This window comes from Cryptomeria japonica, chromosome 9, assembly GCF_030272615.1.
Source record: "Cryptomeria japonica chromosome 9, Sugi_1.0, whole genome shotgun sequence".
NCBI lineage: Eukaryota > Viridiplantae > Streptophyta > Pinopsida > Cupressales > Cupressaceae > Cryptomeria > Cryptomeria japonica.
Window position 1 is genome coordinate 713,013,560 of NC_081413.1, and position 26,058 is coordinate 713,039,617.

Consider the following 26,058-nt stretch of genomic DNA (forward strand, 5'->3'; position numbering starts at 1 on the left):
CTCTCAATGTTAGATGTGCAACAATAAATCCCTTGGCATCAAAATTAATTCGAGGTCCATACCATAGTTTTAAAACTCGTGGACTCGCCACGGACTCGCGAGTCCATGGGAGCCACGAGTTGACTCGCCAAGGACTCGCGAGGCGAGTCTTGGCAAGTCCATCTGAAAGACTCGTGAGTCTTTTGCAAGGACTCGCGCGACCCAGAAAAAAAGTCATGCAAGCTTTAAAATTGAGTTTAACATGTGAAAAAATTTGGTCTCTCTGTCAGGATTCACTTATACTTTAAGTTATATTCCATATATACTGTCAGGATGTTTGAGAGTGGTTTCAGACCTCCACGAGTTATAATGCAAAATCTAGTTTTTGGAGGATTCTTCAATTTTCCAGACTTAGTCAAATTTCAGGATCCTTCGGCGATGCCCCTTGACCCCAACTTGGGGGCGCTGCCCCCAAACCCCCGTCAAAAAATATAGGGGGAAATTGCGCCGATGGAAGTAGGGAAAATTTAACCTCTGAGTTTGATTAGGCTCCATATAAAAGCATAATTAGCATTGAAGAAATCTTGGTATTATACATTTTAGAGTTGAAAGTTTGAAACTATGAGTATGTGACATGTGTAATGTTTCAATTATGGCTCTTATGTTCTCTAAATGCATTAATTTCTTTATGTTTTTTTGTAAAACTACGGTTTTTTTTTTTGCCGAGTCTTTCACGAGTCCGAGTCTGAGTCCAAATTTTTGGTTTGCCGAGTCCGAGTTTTTCAACTATGGTCCATACAATTGGAAATTCAACTTCGTAAACTCTAATTCTAAATTTAGAGCATCATAGACACTATTACAGATGAAATATGTCAAGTCAATAGGAAATGAGACACTTGATTGATGTTTATCTCTGTACTTCATATCAATGTAGGCTAGCTGCTTGCATATTTCCATCAGAATCTGCCTGTCGAATGCATACCTAGGTAGCTTATAAGGTTCTCCTTCAAAAGCTCCTACCCTTAAGTAAATGAACCTGTGAAATTGTATGAAGTAGCTGCCATAAGTGCTTATCAACTGCATGGCTTCATCTGACAACCTTTTATGAATATTCCCCCTTAGTTCAAACACCATCCTGCCTAGAAATATATCATGCAACTTGCGATAATTTTCACAGGACCTATGTTGCTGTAGGTATGGGTGATATTCATATATTTTCATACCATCAATCCACGTTTCATGATGCAAACCAGACGACGACCTAACACATGCCAAGCAATACAGGAGATATGAAGACATATAGAAGTTCTTATTACCGAAGCAACTCAAACCCTCATGTAGCCTGTCGGTGATCAATTCTGCCCAATCGATATATCTGTTATCACCAAGGATGACTTGAATGAAGAAGTACATATAATCTTCCCAATAGAAAGCAATTTGGTTCCCCCTTACTCTGTGTAACATGATGACTATATCCTTTACCTCTCTGATTAAGTGTTCCTGGGTTAATGGACTCGGTAGTCGAGAACCTCCCCTTTGAAATTTTAACAACCAGTTTCTAGCAATGCCACTTCTATAGAATGATTTCTTCTCAAAGAAGAGCCCCTGAGACTTCCACATTGTCCAATCCTCATATTGCTCTTTCTTAGGAATTTTCATTACAGCGGCAATGACCTCCCGACTAATCTTGAGTAGAACCTCACCATCCGCACCTTTTATACATCTTTGAATAGGGTCATATCTATTCATGCACTCCAAAACCAGCTCAAGACATGACACTGCTGGAGGGAAAGCCGCCGCTTCTACTAACCCACTATCTAGAATCTTCTGCATTAAGGGAGAACTAGAAGAATTTCGTGCCCTTTCATGAAATTCATCTAAATCCACTGGCGGCAGAAAAGTATCCCCTAACTCAGACAGGGAACAAACTAACCATGACCTTTGGTCTATCTTAGGCAATTTTGGTCTCATTTTGGATTTACAAACAGAAAAAGCACAGCAGGGGAGATGGACTGAACCAATTGAACTACCAAATAAAGATTTCAAATATGAAATCACAGGAATGGGAGGAAGATTTTTAACTCACCTTTCATGCAGAGCTCTAAATTCAAAGGGTCAAGAACAGAAAATATCGCCCGCGCAAATCCTTTACTTACCAAATTGGGCAAATGAAGAAGGCAAGTACTTATTTTTAAAAACAAAACAAATCTTGAGGACAGGCTTAAAAATCGGTCACACAATTTGCTATGATTTGTAACTGCATACTTATCCATGCCAAATTACTCTGAAAAGACTTAATTTTGACAATTCATTAATTACAAGTCTTTTCCCTTCATACCTTTCTTTTAAATGATTATTCTCAAGTACAGTTTCTCATCGCAACTCATTCCCTCGAGGTTCACCTTTTAATTCTGGAATATTCCTTATATGATTGCTGCTGATGCGGCGCTTCTTCATCTCCAAAGCCATTGATCCATCGAACCTTGAACTTTGAACTTTGAGCTCTCTGAAAAGTGGTTCAAAAGTTCAAGTTCAAAAGAACAAAAAGGACAAACCAAGACAAAGACACCAAAATGCCACGGCTCACATATTACAAGAACAAGACTCAAACAAAACTCGACTTTCGAAACTTTGAACCGTGAACCTTGAACTTTGAACTTTGAAAAGGTTCAATAGTTCAAGTTTAAAGGCAATTATTACAAAGACCTTTATCTCTTTAAAAACTGAGCCGCGATACAACATACTCCGCTTGAACTTGAACCTTGAACTTAGAAGAGGTTCAACCGACAGGTTCGAGTTCAAGAAAAACTTCAACAAGACAAAAAACCGAGACTTACACAAGCCCAGACTAAATAAACACTCCTTATTTTGATGACGTGAGAACAAAATGCTCGCGAAAATGAGGAGGGTAACAGATAGTAATATGAGACTATCATCAGTTATATTCTTTTCTGAGATATAATAAAGTTCATTTTGAGTGGGCTGGGTTTTTCACCCTCAGGTGGAGGGTTTTCCCAGGATAAGGGCATGTGTATTTGTGTTTCATTCTTTATTTTCTGTTCTCAGATTTTCTATATTCTGGTTCAAGTTTTAACAAAAATACTTGTACTATACTTGCTGTATGTGACTTGGGTCCCGAGTTTTTGTGAGTATTTTCTAGTTGCAATTGATAATCTTTGTCCTTCTGAGACATTGCCAAGTTCAACTCATGAATCTTGTGATTGCTAAATCGAAGCACTAGCAATGTGCATGATTGATTAATATAAAAAACTATATAAATTTCATTTATATAGTGTGCTTGACTGAGAAGTCATTTACATCCCTCAACCAATGGGAGAGGAGGTCAAGGAACTCAGAAGCTGAGGTTTTCTCTCAACTAATATTGAGAGGGCTGAAAGGCACTTAGCCAATGTCAGGAGGTTGAGGAGAGAGTGTTAATGAATCACTATATTGATTGAGGAACTATAGGTAAATCGATATCCTCTTGGACCCATCTCCTATCTTCTTTTCATTGCTTTAGATTTCCCAATTCATTTTTTTCTGGACATTGAATGTTGGAAACGATTTCTGACAATTGCAAATCAATCTGAATATTAATGAAAACCAAACTTACTCTCTGAACAATTCACTTAAATAAGGAGATTACACTGAAATTATATCTTCAAAATCAACTATTAAACATCCAATTGAAGCCCACTGAAAATAAGTACTTTGAATTATAAAATTGAAGGAATCCTTTCAGAACAACTTCAATTTGCAAGTCTATGGTATCCTATATTATTGCATGTTTTGATATAGAAGTTGAGCTTTTAAGTTATTTGGTTGCTCATCTTTTGCTGGGTGTTTCAGCAAACTTGATTAGCATGAAACCATGGTTTGAAGTGTCAACTGGATTACAAAGTTTTAGAAGTTAAGGGAATTACATAGATAATCAAATTAGGTGAAGTAATTTTGTACATGTTTATTGTGCCATATCTTATATACATCTTCAGTACTTGTTAATTTCTCCTCGTGTGTGGTTAATCTTATGTGGGTTGGAACTAGGTCTTGAACAAGTTTGATTGCTAATGCATGAACCCACTTCAAATGAATCACAATCAGGATTTCAGAGCTAGCCTGGAGGAAGACAATCTAATTAGCTGTTTCCCAAGTTTAGTTTCCGGTGAGTCATTAATACTGGAAATGTAGAACTGGATGAAATCAACCTAGACCAGATTTCAAATCTATCAGTACTGATTACCCTGATTCTGTCTTTAGGAATCAACAATGACAAGTTATAGCTTGCAATTCATAAATCATGCTGCAATTTTTTGCAGTCTAGGTCACCCTGTGAAGATAATTGTTCTGATTCTGTCTTTAGGAATCAACAATGACAAGTTATAGCTTGCAATTCATAAATCATGCTGCAATTTCTTGCAGTCTAGGTCACCCTGTGAAGATAATTGTCCAGATGTTTTGCTTCATTGAAAGCTTTTCCAAGTACCAAACATTGCACTTATATTTTAGTGATTTCTTTTGAAGTTTGTATAATTCTTTATTTATCTGTTTTGTTTAATTACGTTACTCTTTTACATAATGATCAAATGCTTTGTCGCCACATATTTATTTTGGCTTTAATGATATGGTTCCTCTGTGAAGCACCTATTATTACTGTTACAACTTTTAGTCAGGTTTGAAATAAAGTTATTTACCTATAACTATTCTATTCTGCATTTTGTTGTGACCGTTGAGTGATTAATTATGGAGCATGACATCATCCTTGTTAGTGCAGGCTGGTAAAAGTTTGATGTTGAAATTACCAACGGATGAGATTGTAACATCTACATTGTTGTCACTGTCAAAACTTGCCATTAGATCAGTGGTGACATTGGCAGACCAGGTATTTGATTTTGCTACTAAGTCTCACATAAGAATAACCCACATTTAGCATAGGAAAGATATGTTAATGGATGTAAAGGTAAAAGCATTCTATTTTCATGTGAAGTGCAAACTGCAAACCATAATAAAAAGTTCCTTTGTTGAAGATCAACTCACATGCTATAAGGGTCAAATAATAAATTTATATTGGTTCTAGATTATAATACTTGAGTCATGATATGTTGTTCTCAAATTGAATTTCCACCTTTAGCAGTGAATGGTTGTTTCTCTGATTTTTTATCTGCTGTGAAACTATTAAATGCTGGTGATTTATTAAAATAAACTGAGATGAAAGGAAAGAGAAGGCTTTTCACCAAATTCCAATGAAAGGACAAATATTTCATTGTAAAATGGTTTTGATATTTTACAACTATGATGGATGCTTTGTCAACAAGACAATGGGGATTAAATTTGCATACCATAGTTCTAAATTTTCATGTTCCACTGACTCTGTAAGTGTATACCATTATTCCTTTCATGATTTTATCTTTTAGGGTCCATGCAAAGTGCTCCTATGATTTTTTTTTAATTAATCATACTCATTGGAGACAGTAAGATATATGCTAGCATTGCTACTTTTTTTCCCCAATATCAAGTTTGTGCTTAAAATTTAAAGCAGAAGTCACGGAATGAATCACCTTCAAAATTCCAAATTGTATACTGAAAAGTAAAAGGCCAAAGTTTAAGAATTTGCCAATCACATCTTCATCACAGAGAAACGACACAGTTGCTGAACTGTCAATCTAGGCTGTGTCAAGACTCTTGCAACCCTCCTTACATTTTATTTATGTTTAATTTTTTTGTTTTGTTTTATTTTAATATTTTTGTGACTTTTTTTGGTCTTTATGGTGGAGGGCCATAGAGGACACCCTGGACATCCCATAGTCATCTTGGGGACACCAAAGTATTCCCCTCCAAAGGAAAGAAAATGGAGAGGACATCCTCAAAAGAGGCAAGGAAAAGAGGAGAGGGGAAGGTAGGGGAGCATGGAGAGCAGGCACCAGGGGAGGGTGAGGCAAGGGGAAGTGGGGGAACCCTGAAATGTCCCAGACATCCAGGACCTTTTGCTTGCATATCACTGGATATAATATGTAATCTTAAATATATTACTTGAGAATCAAGATAGCTAAACTTGTTGAAACATGACTCATAATTGGAAGGCATTTTGTCATCTTCAAATTTATACTCCTCTGTGGTAGGGGGAATGGCATCAGACCTCCACGGTGAATTCAAAAACACCCATTGCTATTTTATTTTGGAATTGCTGTATGTGAATCTATTGGAAAAGAGTGGCTGAACATGTTGGCCTGTAATTAAATTTTAGAACTAATTATGCATTCTGTCAGTTTGGGCATTTGGTTATGTGTAAGGATATACAAGACTGACAGGGCTCCATGCAGGTTGATCTGCTCTTATCATATGCCAATGCTGATCCCCGTTACATTGTTCGTGCAATGTCATTGAAATGTTTCAGGACACTGTCTGCTAAAGCAATTAGATGCATATCTTTTCATGGTAAAGGTTTTAAAACCCTGCTTGCTATAGTCAAGGACATGAGCTTACCAACAAGAATACATTGCCTCGCTCTACAAGTTCTAAGCAAGGTGGAATTTCTTTCTCTATTGAGCTTGTCATCTTTATTGGATCAAAGTTTTCTTTTTTTATGCAGAAGCAAACTTTATATGTTTACTGTGCAGCTTTGCCATCACTATGTCACTTGTGTGGATGCTCATCAGCTTATAGAATTGGTATCCATAACAGAGATTAGCTGTCTTCACCCTGATTGGTCCAAAAGACAGGCAGCAGTTTCCTTGTTAGTGGATCTAACATGCAACATTGAAAAGTTACGTCCAAAGGTCTGGGATGAGGTTTCTTCAAACCAGCCAGGAACAGTTGTTCCAGAGGATTCTTGGAGGACAACAGACAGGTACAAAAATGATTCTTCTCAGATAGACCTTCCAGTACGAGTAACTTTATTAGTTTTTGATCAAATTGCCATAGAATTTAAGAATCAAATGGAAAGGGAGTTCCCTGTAGAAAATGCCAGACATGCTTCCCCTGTAGTGAAGGAAAAAATGGTTGCTTTGGCAAGAGAAGAACATTTTTTATTCAACATTGTTTTACGTTTGGTGGGAGAGTGCCCTACTGTATGTCAGACAGCCATAGACTGTATCAAAGGCATGGTTGAAGCCCTTGTGAAAAGAAAAACTATTGGCAAACCAGAGAACACAAAACCATCTTCGGAAAACTTACAAAGCAGTGTTAACATTGATGTGGAAATGCCTCAATGCCTCAATGATGGCTGTGAATTTAACAGACAAAATACTCATTTTATAAAGCTCATGGGCACTTTTTGTTATTATCTTTTGTTGTGTCTTGATAAACTTGATGCAGAAGGAAGACTTGATTGCAGAGTTTATAGTAAAGTGAAGCAGCTTACTATATGTGTTTCACAGCTAGATTCTTCTAATTATCTTTTATGCTATTTAATCCCAGCACTGTTGAAGTCATGCCAAGCTCATAAATTTGTACTGGCAGATGAAACACGAATCATGAATGACTATGATGCTACATATGACAAAATGAAAACAATGGAAACAGATCTCTGTGTTTTTCAAGACTATTACTGGGCCCAAGATGAAAAGTTAACTTTGGATGTTGCAAGTGAAATGATTAATAAGAGGAGTATATGGAGAGCTTACAAAATTGGGATGCATGCTGCCTGTAATGGTGCTTGGCTTGCGGCAAGTTCTATATTTCAATGTCTGGTAGAAAGAGTGCAATCAGAAGCCTGCTATTGCTGGTTAAAATCATTGACACTGTTGGCGAAGGCTGAAAATAAAATATATGCTGTGTTGATTTCATCACATGGATTAAGAAACTTGGATGAGTTCCAGGTGATAACAGGAGCTGGAAAGCCAGATAGAAGTGTCATTGAAAGTCATTCACCTGCTTCTCATGATTTTGATTTTTTAAGTGAATTTGTTAATGTGATGCCGGAAGCTCTTAATCTGAACATGACTGCCATTCATAGCATGTCAGCTGCTGTTAATCTAGATAGAACGTTTGAATTTCAGAGGTGGTTTCTGAATCTCAGAGGAAAACTAATAAAAAATGCTGCAGAATTGCTGGGATTGTTGAGTAGATATTCACATATGATGAAAACTAGAATTATTCAAGAGAAAACATATTCTAACATGGAAGAGGGTCTCTGCAGTTATCAGAAACAGAATATGCAAAGAATTAAGTCCTTAAAGGCTGTGTTACTCAAAGTTTCTTCTAAATTATTAAGACTGGCTAGTGAATTTGATCTTCTCAATACATCTTTCATTGATATTGATTTTAAAAGTTTCCAGTGTATCTCAAGCTCTGCACTTAGTTGCTCTTTACTGTCCTTTTGCACTCTTTTTGTTCTCCATTTTCCAAAGGTATCTATTGGAGATCACAAGACAAGCGTACTTTCATATGATATCAATAAGCAGCCATATGTTGCAGTTATTCAGGATCTAGCTCAGCGTTTGCGGCAGATGGATGCTACAATCTGGGAAGAACTTATATTGTTTTCCAGTGAGATTGGAGATGTGAACACATGTTCAATGGTGATGACATGTATGTCTAGTTCCGGACATCAACACAGAGCCATCCTAAGGCTGTGTAAGCTGGCAATATCTGGAGTATTAGATATACAGGAGCAAGCAAAAAGGATAAAGCATGAAACTGAATTCTACAAAATATGCCAAAATGGACTGAAGCTGTTAGCAGATGTGACTCTGAAGTGGTTTCACTTTCCTTCACAGATTCCTAAATATTTCTTTCAAACAAGGTCAGCACCTTCACTTTCTTGAACCATACCTTTTTCATTACCATATAATAGTACTTGGAAAAGAGCTTAATAATTTTTTCTTTATCATAAGGGACAGGGCTTTAACAAGATATACTATGAGGGTTTAGCCTTACCTTATTTGGTTTTATTGCTTCCAAGTTGTAGTAATAGATGCTTATTTTTGGTTATTAGAGTTCCTTTAAGCACTCCTGATCGGCTATTGCAATGTGCTGTACATTTGGGTGCATTTAACTTTCCTTGGCCATATGTGAATGTTATTGCAAGTTTTTTTTTCTTTAACTTTGTAGCCAAAAGATTAAACATTGGGAAATTACTTCCAATTCAGAAGAGAGAATTTGCTTTTGGAAGCATCCTGTTTTGCTTCTTTTATATCTCAAAATATATAGTATCCATCATTACTCTAGTTGTCCAGGTCATTAGATATGGGGTTGCCAATGCACCTAGCCTTGGAGAGGTGTAGAGAGCATTGATACTATGCTTGACCAAATGAGGGTTGTCATGCAAGAGAACCCCACATTAGCATTCTACATGAGCACTGTTGTCACAAAAGTTTGCACCCTTGCTGAGTTATGAACTCAACAACCTTGTGAAACATGGAAACAACCCCAAAGTGTGGGACCTTGCGCAAGGGGGTTGAATCTCCGGAGAAGGCCGACTTCCTTCTTAATCCAAGTGCAGATGTTGAACCAACTCAACACTCCAAATTCTACTTCTAAACCTATCCTAATAGCTTGCAGAGGAAAAGGGAAGAAGGAAATGCTAAAATGAAAGGAGGTGATGCACGAAGATAAGAGACGTGTCTCTCCCCACCCAAAAATGACACAAAGAATCAATTGAAACACCCTAGAGATGCACAAACTTCAGTTGCATGAATGACCCCAAACACATATATGGAGGTTAGAAATTACCGAGTGTCAAAAGGGGAGAAGGTTTCCCACAAGTCGCACCTAGAACATGTTAACATAGCATACACGTGAGAGAAAGCACCAACATATATTTACAATGAAGGTAAGAACACATACACAACATGCATAAGTTGAAGGAAGGCAAGAATGATGATTTCAATTCATTATAAGGCCAATGGCCAAACTTACAGTTGCATAAATGCAAAATAAATACAAGTCTTCAAGAGAAGTGAAAGAGCATAGAATAGCTCAAGCCAACAGGGAGAGAACTCTTTACAATGAGGCTTAACAACCTTTATATATAAAACTAGTCGCAGAGGAGAGATCATTGGTCAAGGAAGAGGAGCCTTGACCCTTGTGTGTGCAGAGGAATGTCAGTTAGGGAATGCAGGGAAGTGCATGCACTTGACATGGTGTACATGCAAGCAACCTGACCATACCTTGACAAGGCAATCCCAAGAAGAAAAGTACTTGTAGAAGGTGGATTGCTTGACATTCCAAAGTCAGAGCATGCAAGCATGACAAGAAGGTTAACAAGCAACTATAAATAAGCATGGCCCTGTACTCGACTTGATGCAAATCTTGCAAAAATAATTAAATGCACCCCTGTAGCTCCATGAAAGAAAGTGTACAAGTTGCAAGAGTTGATGGAGCATTAAGAGCTTTCAATGTTGATCACGCCATCTAGAAGTGTTGCAAGTCGTCGGGAGTTGGAAGACTTGGGTTTCTAGAGTTTGGAAAGAAAAGGCTTAGGAACTTGGGAATTTCGGGGCTTCGGAGTTTCGGGGAGGAAAAGGCTTAGGAACTTGGTAACTTCGGGGTTCCAGGGAAGAAAAGGCTTAGGAACCTGGGAACTTCGGGGTTCCGGGGAAGAAAAGGCTTAAGAACTTGGGAATTTCGGGGTTCCGAGGAGGAAAAGGCTTAGGAACTTGGGAACTTCGTGGTTTCGAAGTTCCAGGGAAGAAAAGGCTTAGGAACTTGGGAACTTCGGGGTTCCGAGGAAGAAAGGCTTAGGAACTTGGGAACTTCGGGGTTTTGGGTGTTGGTGTTGGAAATAAGCCACACCTGGACTGACGATGGACTGGTCCAAGAGGGGCCAGTAGCTTAGTGGTAGAGCACTCCAACAGCGTATGGAAGGTCCTAGGTTTGAGTCCTAGCTGGTCCATGTCTCAACATGGTATCAGAGCCAGGTCTAGGCTAGGAGCCCCAAGCACACGAGAGGTGTGGCTTAAGGGGGGGTGTTGGTGTTGGAAATAAGCCACACCCGGACCGACGATGGACTGGTCCAAGAGGGGCCAGTAGCTCAGTGGTAGAGCACTCCAACAGCATATGGAAGGTCCTAGGTTTGAGTCCTAGCTGGTCCATGTCTCAACATTGGGGTTTCGGGGAGGAAAACGCTTTGGAACTTGGGAACTTCGGGGTTCTGGGGTTTCGGGGAGGAAAAGGCTTTGGAACTTGGGAACTTCGAGGTTTCGGAGTTCCGGGGTTCTGGAGAAGAAAAGGCTTAGGAACTTGGGAACTTCGGGGTTCTGGGGAGGAAAATGCTTAAGAACTTGTGAACTTCGGGAGGGTTTGGAAGACATGGGAAACTTGGGTTTTCGGAGTTTGGAAGACTTGGGAAACTTGGGTCTCCAGAGTTTGGAAGACTTTCGTCTCCCAATATGACAACACTTCACATTTCGTGATTCCCTTCTTTCTTTCCTTGATCAACTGCGGCAACACTGGTCCATAGAACATATCTCTGATCAGTTCTCATTGGTGGTCCAAGGGTGTCATAAAAATGATAACATTTTGGCGACCTTTGCGGGATGCTTGCCTGCTAAGCATGGATTCCAGAAGCCTTGAGCATCCATTGGGCACTGAGTCATTGAAAAGACCCAAAACATGTGCGTGTCATCACTTGGAGGGAAAATAGAGCATACATTCTCTTAAGGAGAATGCATCAGGTGCAAAAGCACTTTTGAAAGCAAAACAACCCCTAATCTAATATTTACAATGTCATCAAGACCTTCTTTAAAAGCAAGGCTTGAGATGAATCCCATTAACCAGTATTGGAAGAACTTCACCATCAATCTTGGAGAGATGAAATGCATTAGCCTCTTTGCAACTGGTGATGACATACAAACCACTCCAGAGAGCATCAAATTTGGAGTGTCGCCCGACTTTGGCTTTGTCTGCATCCCACTTGAGAATTAGATCTCCCTCTTTGAAGACCCTTTTTGTATCCCCTTTTTGTCAAAACTTCTTTTGACTTATTCTTAATGAGTCCCAAGTGTATGCACAACCTGACCTCTAATCTCTTCCAGCTCCATTAGCTCAGCCAACCTTACTGTCATGGCATCACTCTATCAATTATAGCTGATGTGCTAGTTCAAGAGAGGGTAACTCTAGGGAAGTTGGGAGTCTTACTTCTTTCCCATACACCAACATGAAGGGAGAGTTACTGATCGCCCTCTTGGGTGTGATCCTGTTAGCCCATGAGGTTGTCCTCAACTTAGTATGCCAAGACCGCTCGTTGTCTTCAATTGTCCTTTTGATTATCTTGATGAGGTTTTTGTTGGAAGATTTAGCTAAGCCATTACCCTGGGGGTAATAATTGGATGACATCTTCAAGTATACACCATGCTTAACTGCCCAAGAACTTATTTGGGTTCCAATGAATGCCTTGGCATTATCTGATATGATGGTGGAGGGGATAAGCAGGATAAAGACGAATTAAAGAAGGCAATGGAGCTGCTCACAAGTTGCTTGAAGTCATTAGTAGATCCTTCACCCCAACCTATCAGTCAGGCAAGCTCTTCCTTTGACCTCAGCTTTGCAGTTGGAAAGGAAATGATCAACAAATGCTAAAGGACGATTTAGAATCCAAAATTGCATTGGACGATTTAGAATTCGTTCTATATGCTTTTTCTTTTAGGGCGATCTCAAATTCTTTTTGATACTTTCTTATAAGGAAGACCCTAATCCCGTATAAGAACCGTAAAAAAAAATACCTATTAAACGCCGAGTTTGGGCGATTTCCGAGTTGAGTCATGCTGGCCGAGTCCACTGGGCTCAAACTCGGACTCGACCGAGTCTGGGGTCCAAACTCGCTTGGACTCGGCCAAACTCGGCCAAACATAGACTGGGGTCCAAAATCTTTAAAAATCTCTAAATTTCTTGAGTTTTTCACTTTGCCGAGTCCAGCCGAGTCTGAGCAGAGTTTCGACTCCGAGTCCCGAGTCCCGAGACGAGTAGGTTGTTGGCATTATTGGCATTAAGTTGTCATTGATGTCAACTGGTTTGGCAAAGTCACCGGTAAGCAAGAAGTGGTGACCGGTATAAGAAGAGCAAGCCATTTGATGGCAATGTACATATGAGTGAGTAGACAGAAGGAAGGCTACCGGTACACATGAATTGTGTCATCTGCCGGTAAAGCAGGCTTACCGATAAGGCCCAACCGGGATGAAGGTTGGTTGTTTGTTTGTGATGAAGAGACAAAATGTTAAAAGAATCACAACAACACATGGTGAGCAGAACATAGAGGATGGCATGAAGACATACTGGAAGGCAAGATGAATTATCAAGAGGATGTGCTGTCGATAAAAAGGATGTTTGTTGGTTATACCGGTAAGGTGAACTGAGCCGGTAGTCAACCTTGGTCAACAAAGAATGTCAAACTGACATAGAAATCCAAGCAGAGGTGGATGTCGACAAACATGACAGTTGGATGCCAGGTGGTGATATTGCACAGGTCAGTGGAGTGTGCATTGATGTAACAAGTCAGCAAGCAGGTCGATTTTTATGAAGAACCTGCAAGTCACGAAGGATGCCAGAGGATTGCGGCTCGAGGAAGGCAAGCTGGCAAGCGACTAAACTGAACCTGCAAGAAGATTTGATCTTCCTACCTGTTTGCTAAAGGAAACAACCGAGCCATTACTGGCGTATGACAGAGAAAAGCAAAAAAGCATGGTGCAAACCTCCAGATTTAGAAAACGCACATTGGAATGCGAAGATTTGTTAGTGCTGTTTTGTGTCATGAAGATCATATCCCTGAAAAAGCAGATCGAATCAAATCAGATTTGGATCGAGTTGGAGAAGGCAAAACCTGACACGACATTGTTTGAATGTGGTTTTTGGTGGGAATCCAAGATTATAAATATGTGAGCTCGAGACAGAAATTTATGATGCTTGATGTGAAGAAGGAGAGTGAAAAGAGCTTGAGCACCGAGAAGGATCATCTTCCTTAGAATTTATTCTAAGAAGGTTGCAGAGTGAGTTAGCAAGCAAACCGGTGAGAGGGTTTAACTGGCAGAGACAGAGTATCGGTAAACTGTTGCAGGTCTAACAGTTGAGCTAACAAGTAAGGTGTGATTGGTCATGAAGGCATCCAAGTGTGACTAAGTGTGTTGTGAGGCTGAGAGAGAAGAAGAAAAGGCTATTAACTGGCATAAATCTATTTGATCAAGTGTTGCAGAACTCATTTGCAACCAGAAGCTATAATTGTATCAAAATTGTATTTCATTATACATCACCAAGTTGGAGCTTGGTGCTCCTTGGGTTGGGGCCCTGAATCAACAGGGGTTGGTGCTCCTTGGGTTGGTACCCTAAATCTTTGTAATTCAGTGTTTTCACTTGTGAGGTTGGATTGGAGCAGTAGTCTCCAACAACATTTCTCACCGAGATTTTTCCCATATTGGGTTTTCCTCATACATCTGGTGTTGTGGGTTGCATTTGTGTGATTGTCTCTTTTGGTATCCTCATTTGTCTTACCGGTTTGACTGTTTAGTGCTTAGGATAATAACCAGTATTCTAAGGTTGTTTTAAAAAGGAAAAAGACTTTAGAAACCATTGATTCGCCCCCCTCCCAGTGGTACATTGTGTTCAACATAGGCCTTGTCGAGTCGGGTCCGAGTCTCGTTTCTTTGGGCAGAATCATCGAAGAATGGATGAAGGTTTTGAAGGCCAAGGGACCTCCTTTCATTGAACAACTAAGTAAAGTCTGATGATTTGATATTGCTAAGAAATACTATCAATACGAGTGTGTACTAAATAGGAAGAGTCCATATGGCTGCAAACTGATCAAGAGCTGAAAGATGTCATAGATATGGGCTTTAGATAAAGCATCAACTGAGAAAATTGTGTAAAGGACCAATGACACCAAGTGTGTGATGTGGGAGGGAGAGCATAAAATGGAAGATTCTTTCCTCAAACAGAACATCAAGGATGTTGAGAGTGTGTAACCACATCTAGATTGACCTTATCAAAGAATTTATAGATATAGGGTGTCAACTGAAAAAGAAAGTCAATGCTAGTGATCCTACTAAACTTGAATTGAAGGAAGAATTTTAGAAAGTCATTGTTGCATTTTTCAGATGAACAAGATTTCAACAAAGACAACCTAGATAAGTTGGTAATAATTGTTTCAGCTTTGGCTTGGTATGTGAAATGGAGTGGAAATAGTAGTCTTCGCCTATAATTGTAAACTAAGAAATTAATCAATCACTATTTCCCCTTTTCATTAAGGGGAATAAACAATAATGACGTGGAGGTGTTTTTGTCAGCTAAAACTTCGGATTATGGATCAGGTGCTTTGCAACTTTGCAATTTTCAGCTGTCGGATATGTAATCTGCACACAAAAAAGAGGGAAAAATGTTGTGTTGTATAGGGGCTTGCCTAACTGAAATCCCAGGCATGAATTAACCTCCATTACAACAATGATTATTAGAAAAGAGAGCTTACCCTTGGTAGGTCAGAGGCTGAAAACCTTAAGGAAATGCTGAATTTAAATGGTATTACTTTAAGTTTGATAATGGTGGTGAAGCAATGCTCTTTGGATAAGAGCTTCAAGGGTTGATACAATAAAATGAGATGACAAGTCATAAAAGGATCAATTATGAAAACACATTTGCATGTAGGTTGCTGCTCCATAATGCTTAGATTTGAAGATACTTGCTCAATAATGCTTGCTCAATGAACTTGCTTAGAATCTCTGGGGTTGCGTAGGATTGAAAATGAATTAGAGAGGATGCCTTTATATAGGGATCACTAGGTATTTCCTATTTTAGGTTGAATTCTAATGGTCATATCAAAATATTGGGATCAGATAACAAATGGCGAGAACTGACACTTCGACATGTTTGATTTTGGAACCTTTATAGAGCGACTATGGTGTTGGGCATCCTCGTCCACCCAAAACTGGAGAAGAGAAAGATGGTTGTAGAGTAGAAGGTCCTAGGACATAGGATCTGGTCACCTCATGAGCATACAATGATAGTTTAGTTGTGACAAGGCTAGAAATAGGCTTGAAATGAGCTATGAGAGGGATCACTAAAACAGGGGCCCAAAAAAGAGTGTGACATTGTAAAGGGTTACAATGTACGACACTACAATATGATAGTCATCTAGCCAACTTCACTGCTAAGATGGATAACATCCATTGCAACAAAGCCCTTTAGAAACTCTGGACCAAAAACATGAGTATTCCTTAGCACGTAGAGATTCTAGCTGTCACACAAGTACTGAAGTATTACAAGGCACGTGTGGCAGCCGCCCAACAAGTCTAAGTGGACGAGCAAACATGGGCCCACAAAATTAACTGCCTTAGCAGTAGCTGCTTGTTTATTTTTTATTTTTTAATGTTTATAAAGTTCAATTTTATTATATTTTTATTTAATGATTCTTTTAAAGAATCAGTTTGAAGATTGTTGTGCTTCGCACAACACTCCCCATCCTTGACGGGGACCCCCAATTTTGCCCTTTGTTTGCTCTGTGAGATAGAAGCCCAAGATTTGAAATCACGCCAGCATTTCATCCAAAACCCCGAGATTCATTCCAAAGCCAAATCGCGCATCTAAGTTCGCTCATTCTGCTAAAAAATCCCAAGTTTTCCAATTAAAAAGGAGGCGTTTTAAAACTTGGCGATTATATGCGATTGGTGAGTTTTAAAATAATTGCTCATTCACCCTGAAATGGCCGAATTTCTCCCTCAAATGCACAATATAAAGTTCCAAATTGTAGCATAAAGTGAAAGAGGGAGTTTTAAAAACGAATGTTTGTATTCTTTTTCTTTTCCCCGAATTTCATCTATCAAAGGGGGCGTTTAAAGACCAAAGAATGAAAATCGCACATCTTAATTGAAAATCTAGATTTTTTTGTAGAGGGCAAACTAGGAAATCACGCAAGTCAAAAAATTGCGCAAAATCCTCAAGGGGCCCGAAAATCATTGAGTGAAGGGGCGAAATGTGAATCAAAGTCGATTCATTTTGGTGTGGGAGCCTAAGTTAAAACTAAAGCTGCACATTTTACTTGAAATGGCCGAATCCCGAAATGGAATCACAGAAAAGGGTTGGGCATTTGCCCATATAAAATGTGAAATCGCTTGTCAAGATTGGTAGAATCCCGAATGAAGAAGCAAAGCACCAAATCACGCATTTTTGTAAAAATGGCCGAGTTTGCAAGTGTGAAGGGGGACACTTTTTTTTAAGTTCAAAACTTGCGGATCAAAGTTCACACGATTGTATAAGAAGTGTCGAGTTTCAAGCAAACTCGCCCCTATCATAAGCTTTGCGAGAAATAATGAAAATTGCACATTTAAAATGAAGTGGCTGGGTTTTCAAAACAAAGTCTAAGTTTAGCCGAATCGGCTAGGTGAAAATGTTGAGTTTAGGTAAAATCGTTCATTTTGCAAAAGATGCCGAGTTTCTTTATAGAAGATGGAATTAATTACCAAAGCAAGGTTTGGAAAAAGGGTAAGTAATGTCATGCAAATACATCAAAAGGTCCGAATTCACTTGGGGGGCTTATAAATGAAATTCGGTGCCTTTAGTCATTTTGCAAAAAGGAAAAAATAAAAGTCACTCAATTTACCTAAAAAACCTGAATTTCTCCCTTAAACGTGAAAAGATGAAATTAAAAATGGTGGAGGGGGTCGATTTATTTTTGTTTTACCCAAATTTGACATTAGGTGTTATAAAATTCTTTCATCTTGGCTTTAAAGCTGAGTTAAACCAAAGTTGCATGGAATCACATTGTAATCCGAAGCTAAGTTTTCTTCAACAAGGGACATTTAAGAGTTAAATTTATTTAAATCTTTTAATTTTTCAAAGTGATTAATTCAAGTCGAAATCAATTGTTTGCATATCGACGGCGTTGGAAAATGAACTAAAGTGACAACCTGAAGTGCAAATTGGAGGCATGATCACAATCAAAGCCAGGAAGCGAAGATGTAGGAGCGCAAGATCAAAACAAGGATCCCAAAGCTTTGCCAATGAAGAGCGCACTACAGAGCTAAAACAATCACGGGGAAACGCGCCACTACTAAACCAACAAGATTAGACAAAAGAACACCCAAAGTGCTACAAAATGTGCAAACTCAAAAATACATAGCTGGAATTAATTCCAGAAAATCAGTTTGTAAATTGAACTGCTTTATTGTAAAAGGACTGCTTGTGGGCCCCGTTCAAGGCATTTTAAAACAAAGGGATACAAGACAGTTATTCCCAACTACCATATTGACCGAATTGATGCCAAACAGTGGTTGGTAGCTGGAATGTGGTTGGGAGGATAACTGAGGATTAACTAGGCATGGGTTAAAGCTGCCAAGTTTCTAGAAGGCAGATCAGGGCCCTTGGATGTAGTCAATCTTGGCCCTTGATTTGAATTGAAAAATCTATAAAAGGCAGGATGCCTCTCATTGTAAAGGGTTAGATTTAAGTAGTTAGACTATTAGGAGTAGAATAGAACTGTTGCAAAATTGTTGTAATAGCAGCTAAAGTCAATATATAAACATTGATTTGGTGTTTGTTATTTAGGTTTTATTCTGTTTGCATGGTTTCCTTCCAGCTAGTTAGAAGTAGAGTTCAATGATTTCAATGGTGAAATGTGGGGGGAATTTGATACAGTTTAGGTTCATACCATTGGGGACCTGCTGATTGTAGGTCACCGTGCATGGTTAGTCTGAACCCAAAACTGTGCTTAGTTCAACTGTAGGTATTCGTTTTAGGTTGCACTAGAATTGGGTGCCTAGATGAGTATCTCCGGTCTGAAAATCCTTCATCCCCTTGGAGATTACACTGTTCTTGTCGAGTTGTGAGGGTGTCTCTAGCAAAACAAGAAACGGTTTGCGAAAATCTGTCTACCCACAACACTAGTCATTCCTATCATTGCACTTAGGATCTCTAAACCCTTCTCTTTTGCTTTTCTTTTTCCCAGTCTGAGAATCACAGCATCGTTGGATGCAGACCAGCTTGTTGCAAAATGTAAGGCCCCTTGTGTTTTGCCAGCAAAACACATCAAACCGCTGAGTTATCCCGCAGTCATGAACTGACATTTGAAACCTTGAGGTTGTCCCCTTTGGTCAACTAAAATAGCATTAGGGGTTCCTTACGCAAGAGAGGATAGGATACTCAACAATAGTCTATTCTGTGTTGACCAGAGAGAGTTGGTGATCCGATTTTAGCCACGTCAACAAAGACTCTAGTGGCAGTTACTTTTGTAACTCTTTAAATATGTAATTGAAAGATATCAGAAGGTCTGGAATTTTGATCCCCATTGCATTGTAGTGCAAGAGTGAAACACGATCAAAGAAGGAACAATAAAATTTTGCTCGTTCCTGGGAGGATTCATTTGTTTGTGTGCATATGAGTTTGGATGTCTGGTTTTAGATATTTGTTTATAAGTCTCTGTGCTTTTAGCTAATATCTAGATATTACCTTTTTGTGCAAACATGATATCCATTTGCTTGGCATTCAATTCCTTTCATGGTGGTGAAATTTTAATTTAAAGTTGCATATCATTCACCTGTATTTCAATCTGTGTTGGGATTTTCAGTGATTTTCATTCCTTTTAAAAAATTTTGATTACCAAACTTGTGTGTTGGTAGATAATTTAAAATCTCTTTGTATTAAATCTGGTAATTGCATTATGTCTTGACCATGCATAGTGTTAGTTTTCCTTTTCTACTTTCTGGTCAAAAATATACCTCATCCTTTAAATCTCAAAAATAAAAAAATTAACCATAAAAAGTAACTGTGCTTTAATCAATAATTTACCCAGCTGTTTGTTAAATATTTTCTTCTTTTTTGGACATCATAGTGTCATATAAAATTATTATTTTGAAAAGACAAATTTGTTAAGAACTGACCCATGGTAGTCAGATTGAATATACTGAGAGTCCAAGGAAATTGTGGTATACATGACTCGATAATTATGATAATATGGATATTAAATTAACATCTTGGTTGACATATGACATATTACTACCTCTTCATCACATCTGGGTTGACACGTGACAAGTTCCTACCTCTTCATCACAGCTAATCAAAATATATTTATAATAGTCTAAATTGATTCGTGGGGTTTCGATATTTTGGTACATCTTCAATATGGTGATGATCAGTTGTCATAATATGACGGATAAACAAGTTATTACATAGTGTAAATACTTTCTTTGTGTATATTGATTGAGCATATACTTAATAGTTAATATTGAATTTTATGAATGAGCTTAATTACATATTCAAGTTACGTGAGCTTGATTAAAAATAACATAGAGCACATTCTTGAGTAATTCTTTGCTAAAGTTAAGTGCTAAGAAATAGTCGGTGCAGTTAGTGAGGATGACAGGAACAAAATTTGAAAGAGATAAGGGTAAAGAGCATGATCATACAAAGAAGCTTGCTGTTTTCATCATATTCATACCTCACAAGCTTCATGTCCACCAAGATTTGTTAGGATCGTCATTCCTACCAAGTCCAACGATTGTCAATATATAACAGAGAGGACAGAGTGATTTCGGACAGTCAGAATAAACTTAACCAATTTTACCCCCTAGGAATCATTGGCATCTATTCTGCTTAGGGAATAAAAGGACCATCTATATCCGCTGACATATAGCTCCTTGACATTGATAGAACTGCCATGCGAACTGTTTCCGGCCTTATTTGTCAAGGACCTGATAATAATCTTGGATACGTTTCAATTAGGATTTTTATATAGAAGCTTTCAATGCATCAGAGAACCTAATACAAAGACATTGGAGACCATGCCGATATATGTAAAATCAAACAAATAATATTCCCGTTGGCATCCAAAATTTTGAACTGATTATGACAGACCATACTGAGCAAGAACTTTATTTTTGTCATTTACAATCTACCACATAAGCAGAGGTCACCTGTTTCTTCTTTGAAGTTCTCCACAGACTATCCATGCTTTACCATCATTCATTCATTCATGTATAGAAGATTTTTTAACTTCAGTCATTATGCTTTTTCTGTTTTTCAGGGAAGTTCTGTATATTTTTTAATTTGCTTAATTTTTTGTAATTGTCACAAAAGTATAGAATGGATTGTTTTTGTATGATGGATTCTGATCTCCTAAGTTTTTCTTTGAATGGACTTCAGGCCTCGCATTGGTGTGGAGCTTTTTGCTGAAAACACGAACGAGAGGAATATTGATGGAATCTCTGTCCAGCAGGGTTTCCAGCTTCCTCTGAGTCTTTGTGTTCAGGTCAGAAATATCCTACCTGGGAGCTCTTGTAAGGTGAAGAAGATTTGCTGTGTCATGATTATTCAACCCTCAGACTGTTCACAGCGGACGACTTCAGAATATTATGCTCATTGGAGGCTAGGGTGGAGGATGGAGGAAACACAGGAAGTGTTAGAATTGACAGAGGAGTTGCTGGTACATATGAAACTGATAACCAAGTCCATCAATATATCTAGAACAAAAACTGAGTTTAAGGATGCAAGTTTTGAAAAGCCTAACCAGAAAGGAAAGACATTTATTATGTTTGAATTGGACAAGAAGGGACGAGGATTTTCTACGTGTTTGTTGGATGTCTCATCACTGCCATGTGGATTATATCAAACGTCATGGCTCTGTGCATGCCTTGACAACAGAGGGAGATTTTGGAGTTTGCAGCCTCTAAATGCTGGTCCCATCTTCAGAATCAAGCCAGAGAAGAATAAATCAATTTGATAGCATTTCTCACAACTTTTTTTTGTATCATATTCTCTATCTTATGCAGTCATAAAACAAATAATGAAACTGAATGCACACTATGAGGAGAGAAGAGAGTTGGGACTGTAATGTATGGAGTCTATGGACATTAGCTAAGTGCCAACTCATAGCCCTTCATCAGCAGTATCAGTTTTTCGAAACATATTCTGTAAATAACCATGGCAATCATTCTTCAGTCTGTCAGTGGATGAGCTAGAGCAAAGAGATTTTCCTGTTATCAAGATGGAGAAATCCATTAAGGCATTGCAGTGTTTTATAGCATACTCAAAGATGAATTGGAAGGGCAGGTAATAGATTGTGCCCTCTTAACATTGCTTTATGTTTGTTATTTGTGAGCCAGCTCAGATGGACAAAATGCCCTCTAATGGGAAGGGCTTCTTGTAAAATATTGGTACAAATGACTTCTTTCCAATAGAAATTTCTACAGTGACTTCTTGTATGACCGTTTGCCTTACCTATTATGCTCTGGAAGACCATGCTTGAAAATAATGCAATATAGGAGGGTGTGTATACATTAGATTTGGCTCTGAAATGGAATTTCTTCAATGCACAAATGGAATAACAATAGTAACTCATGAATAAAAATACACCGTAATAGAACAGATCACAATATAAGAGACATGAAAGTCAATTATGCTAAATATTGACTCCAGAAACAAAGCCATTTAACGGAGCTACCTCCCAATGATATACAGCAAGTAATTTACTGCTGTGATGCTAATCAGTAAACTGGTACGTACCATTTAAACCACTACACCTCTAGTCCACAACTAGGCTGACCACTCCTACGGCTATTTAATCTATAAGTTATCAACAGACCGAGTCAAATGTGGTCGGGCTTAACCAACACACTCGAAGCTTTGACTGCTTCGAGTGTCTTTGGTGGGGCCCAGACATAATCCGTCTCCCTCTCGTTTTCCGTTAACAAGGTCGGTTGATGGATGAACCATGCCCATCCATGGTATCTCGTCCTGTAGCATTTGTCAGTACGGTGGTGGTCTCGATAGTCAATGGTCCGTCACACCATTATGTTCTTTTCAAATTTGCCTCATCCCATCTGATAATTAAACACCCACCCAAATCAAAATCTAAAGCAACTTTTCATGAGGGGCGGGAAAATGAGTCTTTTACCTACCACAGATGGTGCAGGGGATTTGCCATGCGCCTCCCAATCAAATCCACAGTGAGATCAAGAAATAGGAGCCCAGATAGTGAGGCAAACATTTGATATCGAAGATTATGCCCACTAGCATGCCAGTTCTGAAGATCCAACACAACTTTTTCTACTCTCAATTTTTGTTTTAATTCCTCTAGTTTATCATGTACACCTTGATATATTTGGATTTTAATGGAAATTTGAAATACAAGGGCACCTTGATCATTATTCTGGAACTCTATATTAAAATGTTAGGATTTGAGGTATTCGGGGGTATTAACCCTTTCCTGCATTGTTTTCTTTCTTTTTCTAAGCATCATAGAATGTAGTTTTGTCTCTGTTTTTTTATGTGGATTTGAGCTGCATTTTTGTTATCTGTCTTCATGGATCTTTCCTAGTTCTTAGTGAAGGATTGAAGAAGAAAACAACACCTACACAATATTGAAGAAATTGGATCAGAGAAAAACCATCTCATTCAATCTCAGATTATTGATTATTGATTAAAAGACTCCAATGACAAATTGCTCTAATTGTGCGTCAACAGAGATAAAAAACTGTTATGAATATTTTTCTTTATTTAGATGAAGTTTAGCTTCTCTTTGACAATGTGTTGGCATTATGAGAACCGGTATGTGGACATAATGACATTGTATGTTGTCATTGATGTCAATATGTTGCAAAGGTGTGAACAGGCATATGCGAGAACCGGTATAACACTGTGAACCGACATTTGTGCCAAAGTGAAGCGGTGTGCTTGTTCAAGATGAACCGGCATATGGTTATGGGAACCGACACATGGAAGTGTTGTATGACTATTGGTTGGTAGTCTCAATTTTAGGGTTTCTGGTTGAAGTGCTTCAAGCCTGTATGGCTCAACCGGTGACTTTGTGCGATAAGTTAGCATGATAACAAAGAACAAGATCGTGTTGCCACGTACGACTTGTGTGCATGAAGGATCGTGGATGAAGAAGATCTTGCCTATCTACCTCCAGAATATGAGAAGACTGTATAACGAAGATAACGTGTGATGGGTTATTAGCCGCCATGAAAACGGTGGAAAACGAACGATGGAGATTAATGCAGTATGCTCAACGGTCAGGATTGAACCGTTTGAACTCCTTAACCTATTAGGTTTAGGGTTTAGGGTTTATGCTACCAACCTAACTGTTTTCTATAAGGTCCACGTTGTGACTCTTTCTAGGGTTGTTGGCAAAAGTTGTGTGTGAGTATCCAAGAGAAGGGATACGTGATTCTTGCCAGACCAAGAGGAGAGAAGTGATACCTGCAGAGTGTAAGTGCAGAAGGAAAAGAGGAGCTTAAGTGGATTTGCATTGGTATTGAGTGCTGTTACCAGATCATTGTAATACCTGTTGATCTCTAACCACCTCAACAGTTGGAAAATCCCTTAACAGGGTAGTCTTAACCGACTTGCTGTAAATCCTTTAACAGGGTAACTCTAAGCTACTGAGTTCGAAGTCCTTTAGCTATTGAGTTCTTGAAATCCTCTAACAAGGTAACCTTTAACAGGGTTTAACCCTTAATCGGGTATTGTAGCCATCCCTTAACCGGGTGATCTCTAACAGGATCGGTTCCTAGCAGAACCTATTGTAATGTCTCTAATCAGACAAGGCTTCTAACAGAGCGGACTTCCAAAGAGTTCAAAAACAGCTTGTGGGTATTCATTCCCACCGTGGTTTTTCCCAGTTGGGTTTCCACGTGAAAAATATGTGTGTCATGTGTGATGCTTTTATCTTGTGATGCTTTACTACTTGTTTGTCAAGCATATGATGGTTATGTGTTTTATGTCTGTCAATAAAACATGTTGAACCAGCTGTTATTAAGATCTGATGATAGATTACTTGTTTATGCATAAGGGTGAAATGGTATTGTAGTCTTGAGTTGAGTAAAAAGCTAAGTGAGTAACTGGTTAATGCTTGTCTCAGACATTCTTAGCTTTACCGGTTGCACTCTGTTTCAAACCGGTGACACTGTCTGCCAGTCATTTGAAGTGTTTGTTGTCAAACCGGTTTAGGATTGTATTTTTGTTTGTACTGATTCACCCCCCTCTCAGTACCGGTTTGGTACTATTCACTCATCATTGAGGTATCAATTGGTATCAGAGCGTCCTCCAGGTCCTCTGTGTTATAAGCTTAACCGCTTGAGGTAAAGATCCCAGTCAAATGATGAAGAGGGAAGGTCCAATGTTTAACAGGGAAAATTTCAGTATTTGGAAAGACAGGATGAAGATATTCATTAGAAGCATGGGTGCTCAACATTGGAGCTATGTTTAGAATGTCTATGTTGCCCCTACCGGTACTCTCACCGATGACCAAAAGAGAGAGATACAAGAAAATGGGCAAGTCATGGAAGCCCTAATTAGTAGTTTATCTGACATTGAGTTTATTGATGTTCAAGACAAGGTAAATCCCAAAGAGGTATGGGATGCTCTTGAAAATATCTATGGCGGTGATGAACATGTAAAATAGGCTAAGGAAGAAAGCCTGAGAGGGAAGTTTGAAGATATGCGGATGGTTGAAGGAGAGACCATTCAACAGTATGGAATACGAATCAAAACCGTTGTTGGAGATATCAAGAGTGCAGGTGGTAAAATAGAAGACTCCACTGTGGTAAGGAAAGTCCTGAGATCCCTATTGCCGGTCTATGCAATAAGGGTTGCTGCTATTCAGGAGCTGAGATCAATAGACAAGACTAAGGTATCCTTGGACTCCATCATAGCAAATTGACATCCTATGAGCTAAATAGTTTTGATGGCAGTGTTCAAAAGACTGAATCAGCATTTAAAGCTTCTGCTATACCATCCAGAAAAGGAAAAGAAGCTAGCACTAGTGGTGAACCAAGACAGAGCAGAGAAATGGACGATGAGGAGATTTTGATGGCATTTGAAGCTCTCCTTGCCAGGAAACTTCCTAAGGGAACCGACAAATACAAAGGTAAGCTACTTTTGAAATGCTTTTCTTGTAATCGAATAGGACATATTGTTGTAAACTATCCTAATGGAGACAACAAGGACAAACTGGAAAGGTTCAAGAAATTCAAAGGAGGAAACCGGAGGAACTGTTTTGTGGTAGTTGATGAAGGTGTCACAGATGAAGAATCAGAGGATGAAGAAAATGAAGATATTGTGTTTGTTGCTGTCAAAGAAGATGTGTCAGACAAGAAGGTTGTTGTCTCCCGGTTTGATAATTCCAATGAGTGTATCATTGACAGTGGTTGTTCTCACCATATGACTGGT

At 38.7% G+C, this 26,058-nt stretch overlaps 1 protein-coding gene across 3 annotated transcripts in view; it reads left to right on the forward strand.

The window, feature by feature from the left end:
• Positions 1-22,088, forward strand: part of LOC131048544 (uncharacterized) — a 112,747-nt gene extending 90,659 nt beyond the window's left edge. For 2 of the 3 annotated variants that reach the window (XM_057982537.2, XM_057982535.2), the window contains exons 4-7: positions 4,751-4,858; positions 6,297-6,500; positions 6,594-8,719; positions 21,031-22,088. In XM_057982537.2, the coding sequence (XP_057838520.2) occupies positions 4,751-4,858; positions 6,297-6,500; positions 6,594-8,719; positions 21,031-21,607 (3,015 nt within the window). In that variant the 3' untranslated portion in view covers positions 21,608-22,088. The remainder of the gene's footprint in view (positions 1-4,750; positions 4,859-6,296; positions 6,501-6,593; positions 8,720-21,030) is intronic. The other variant, XM_057982538.2, reaches the window with a different exon arrangement.
• The last annotated feature ends 3,970 nt before the right edge of the window (positions 22,089-26,058 follow it).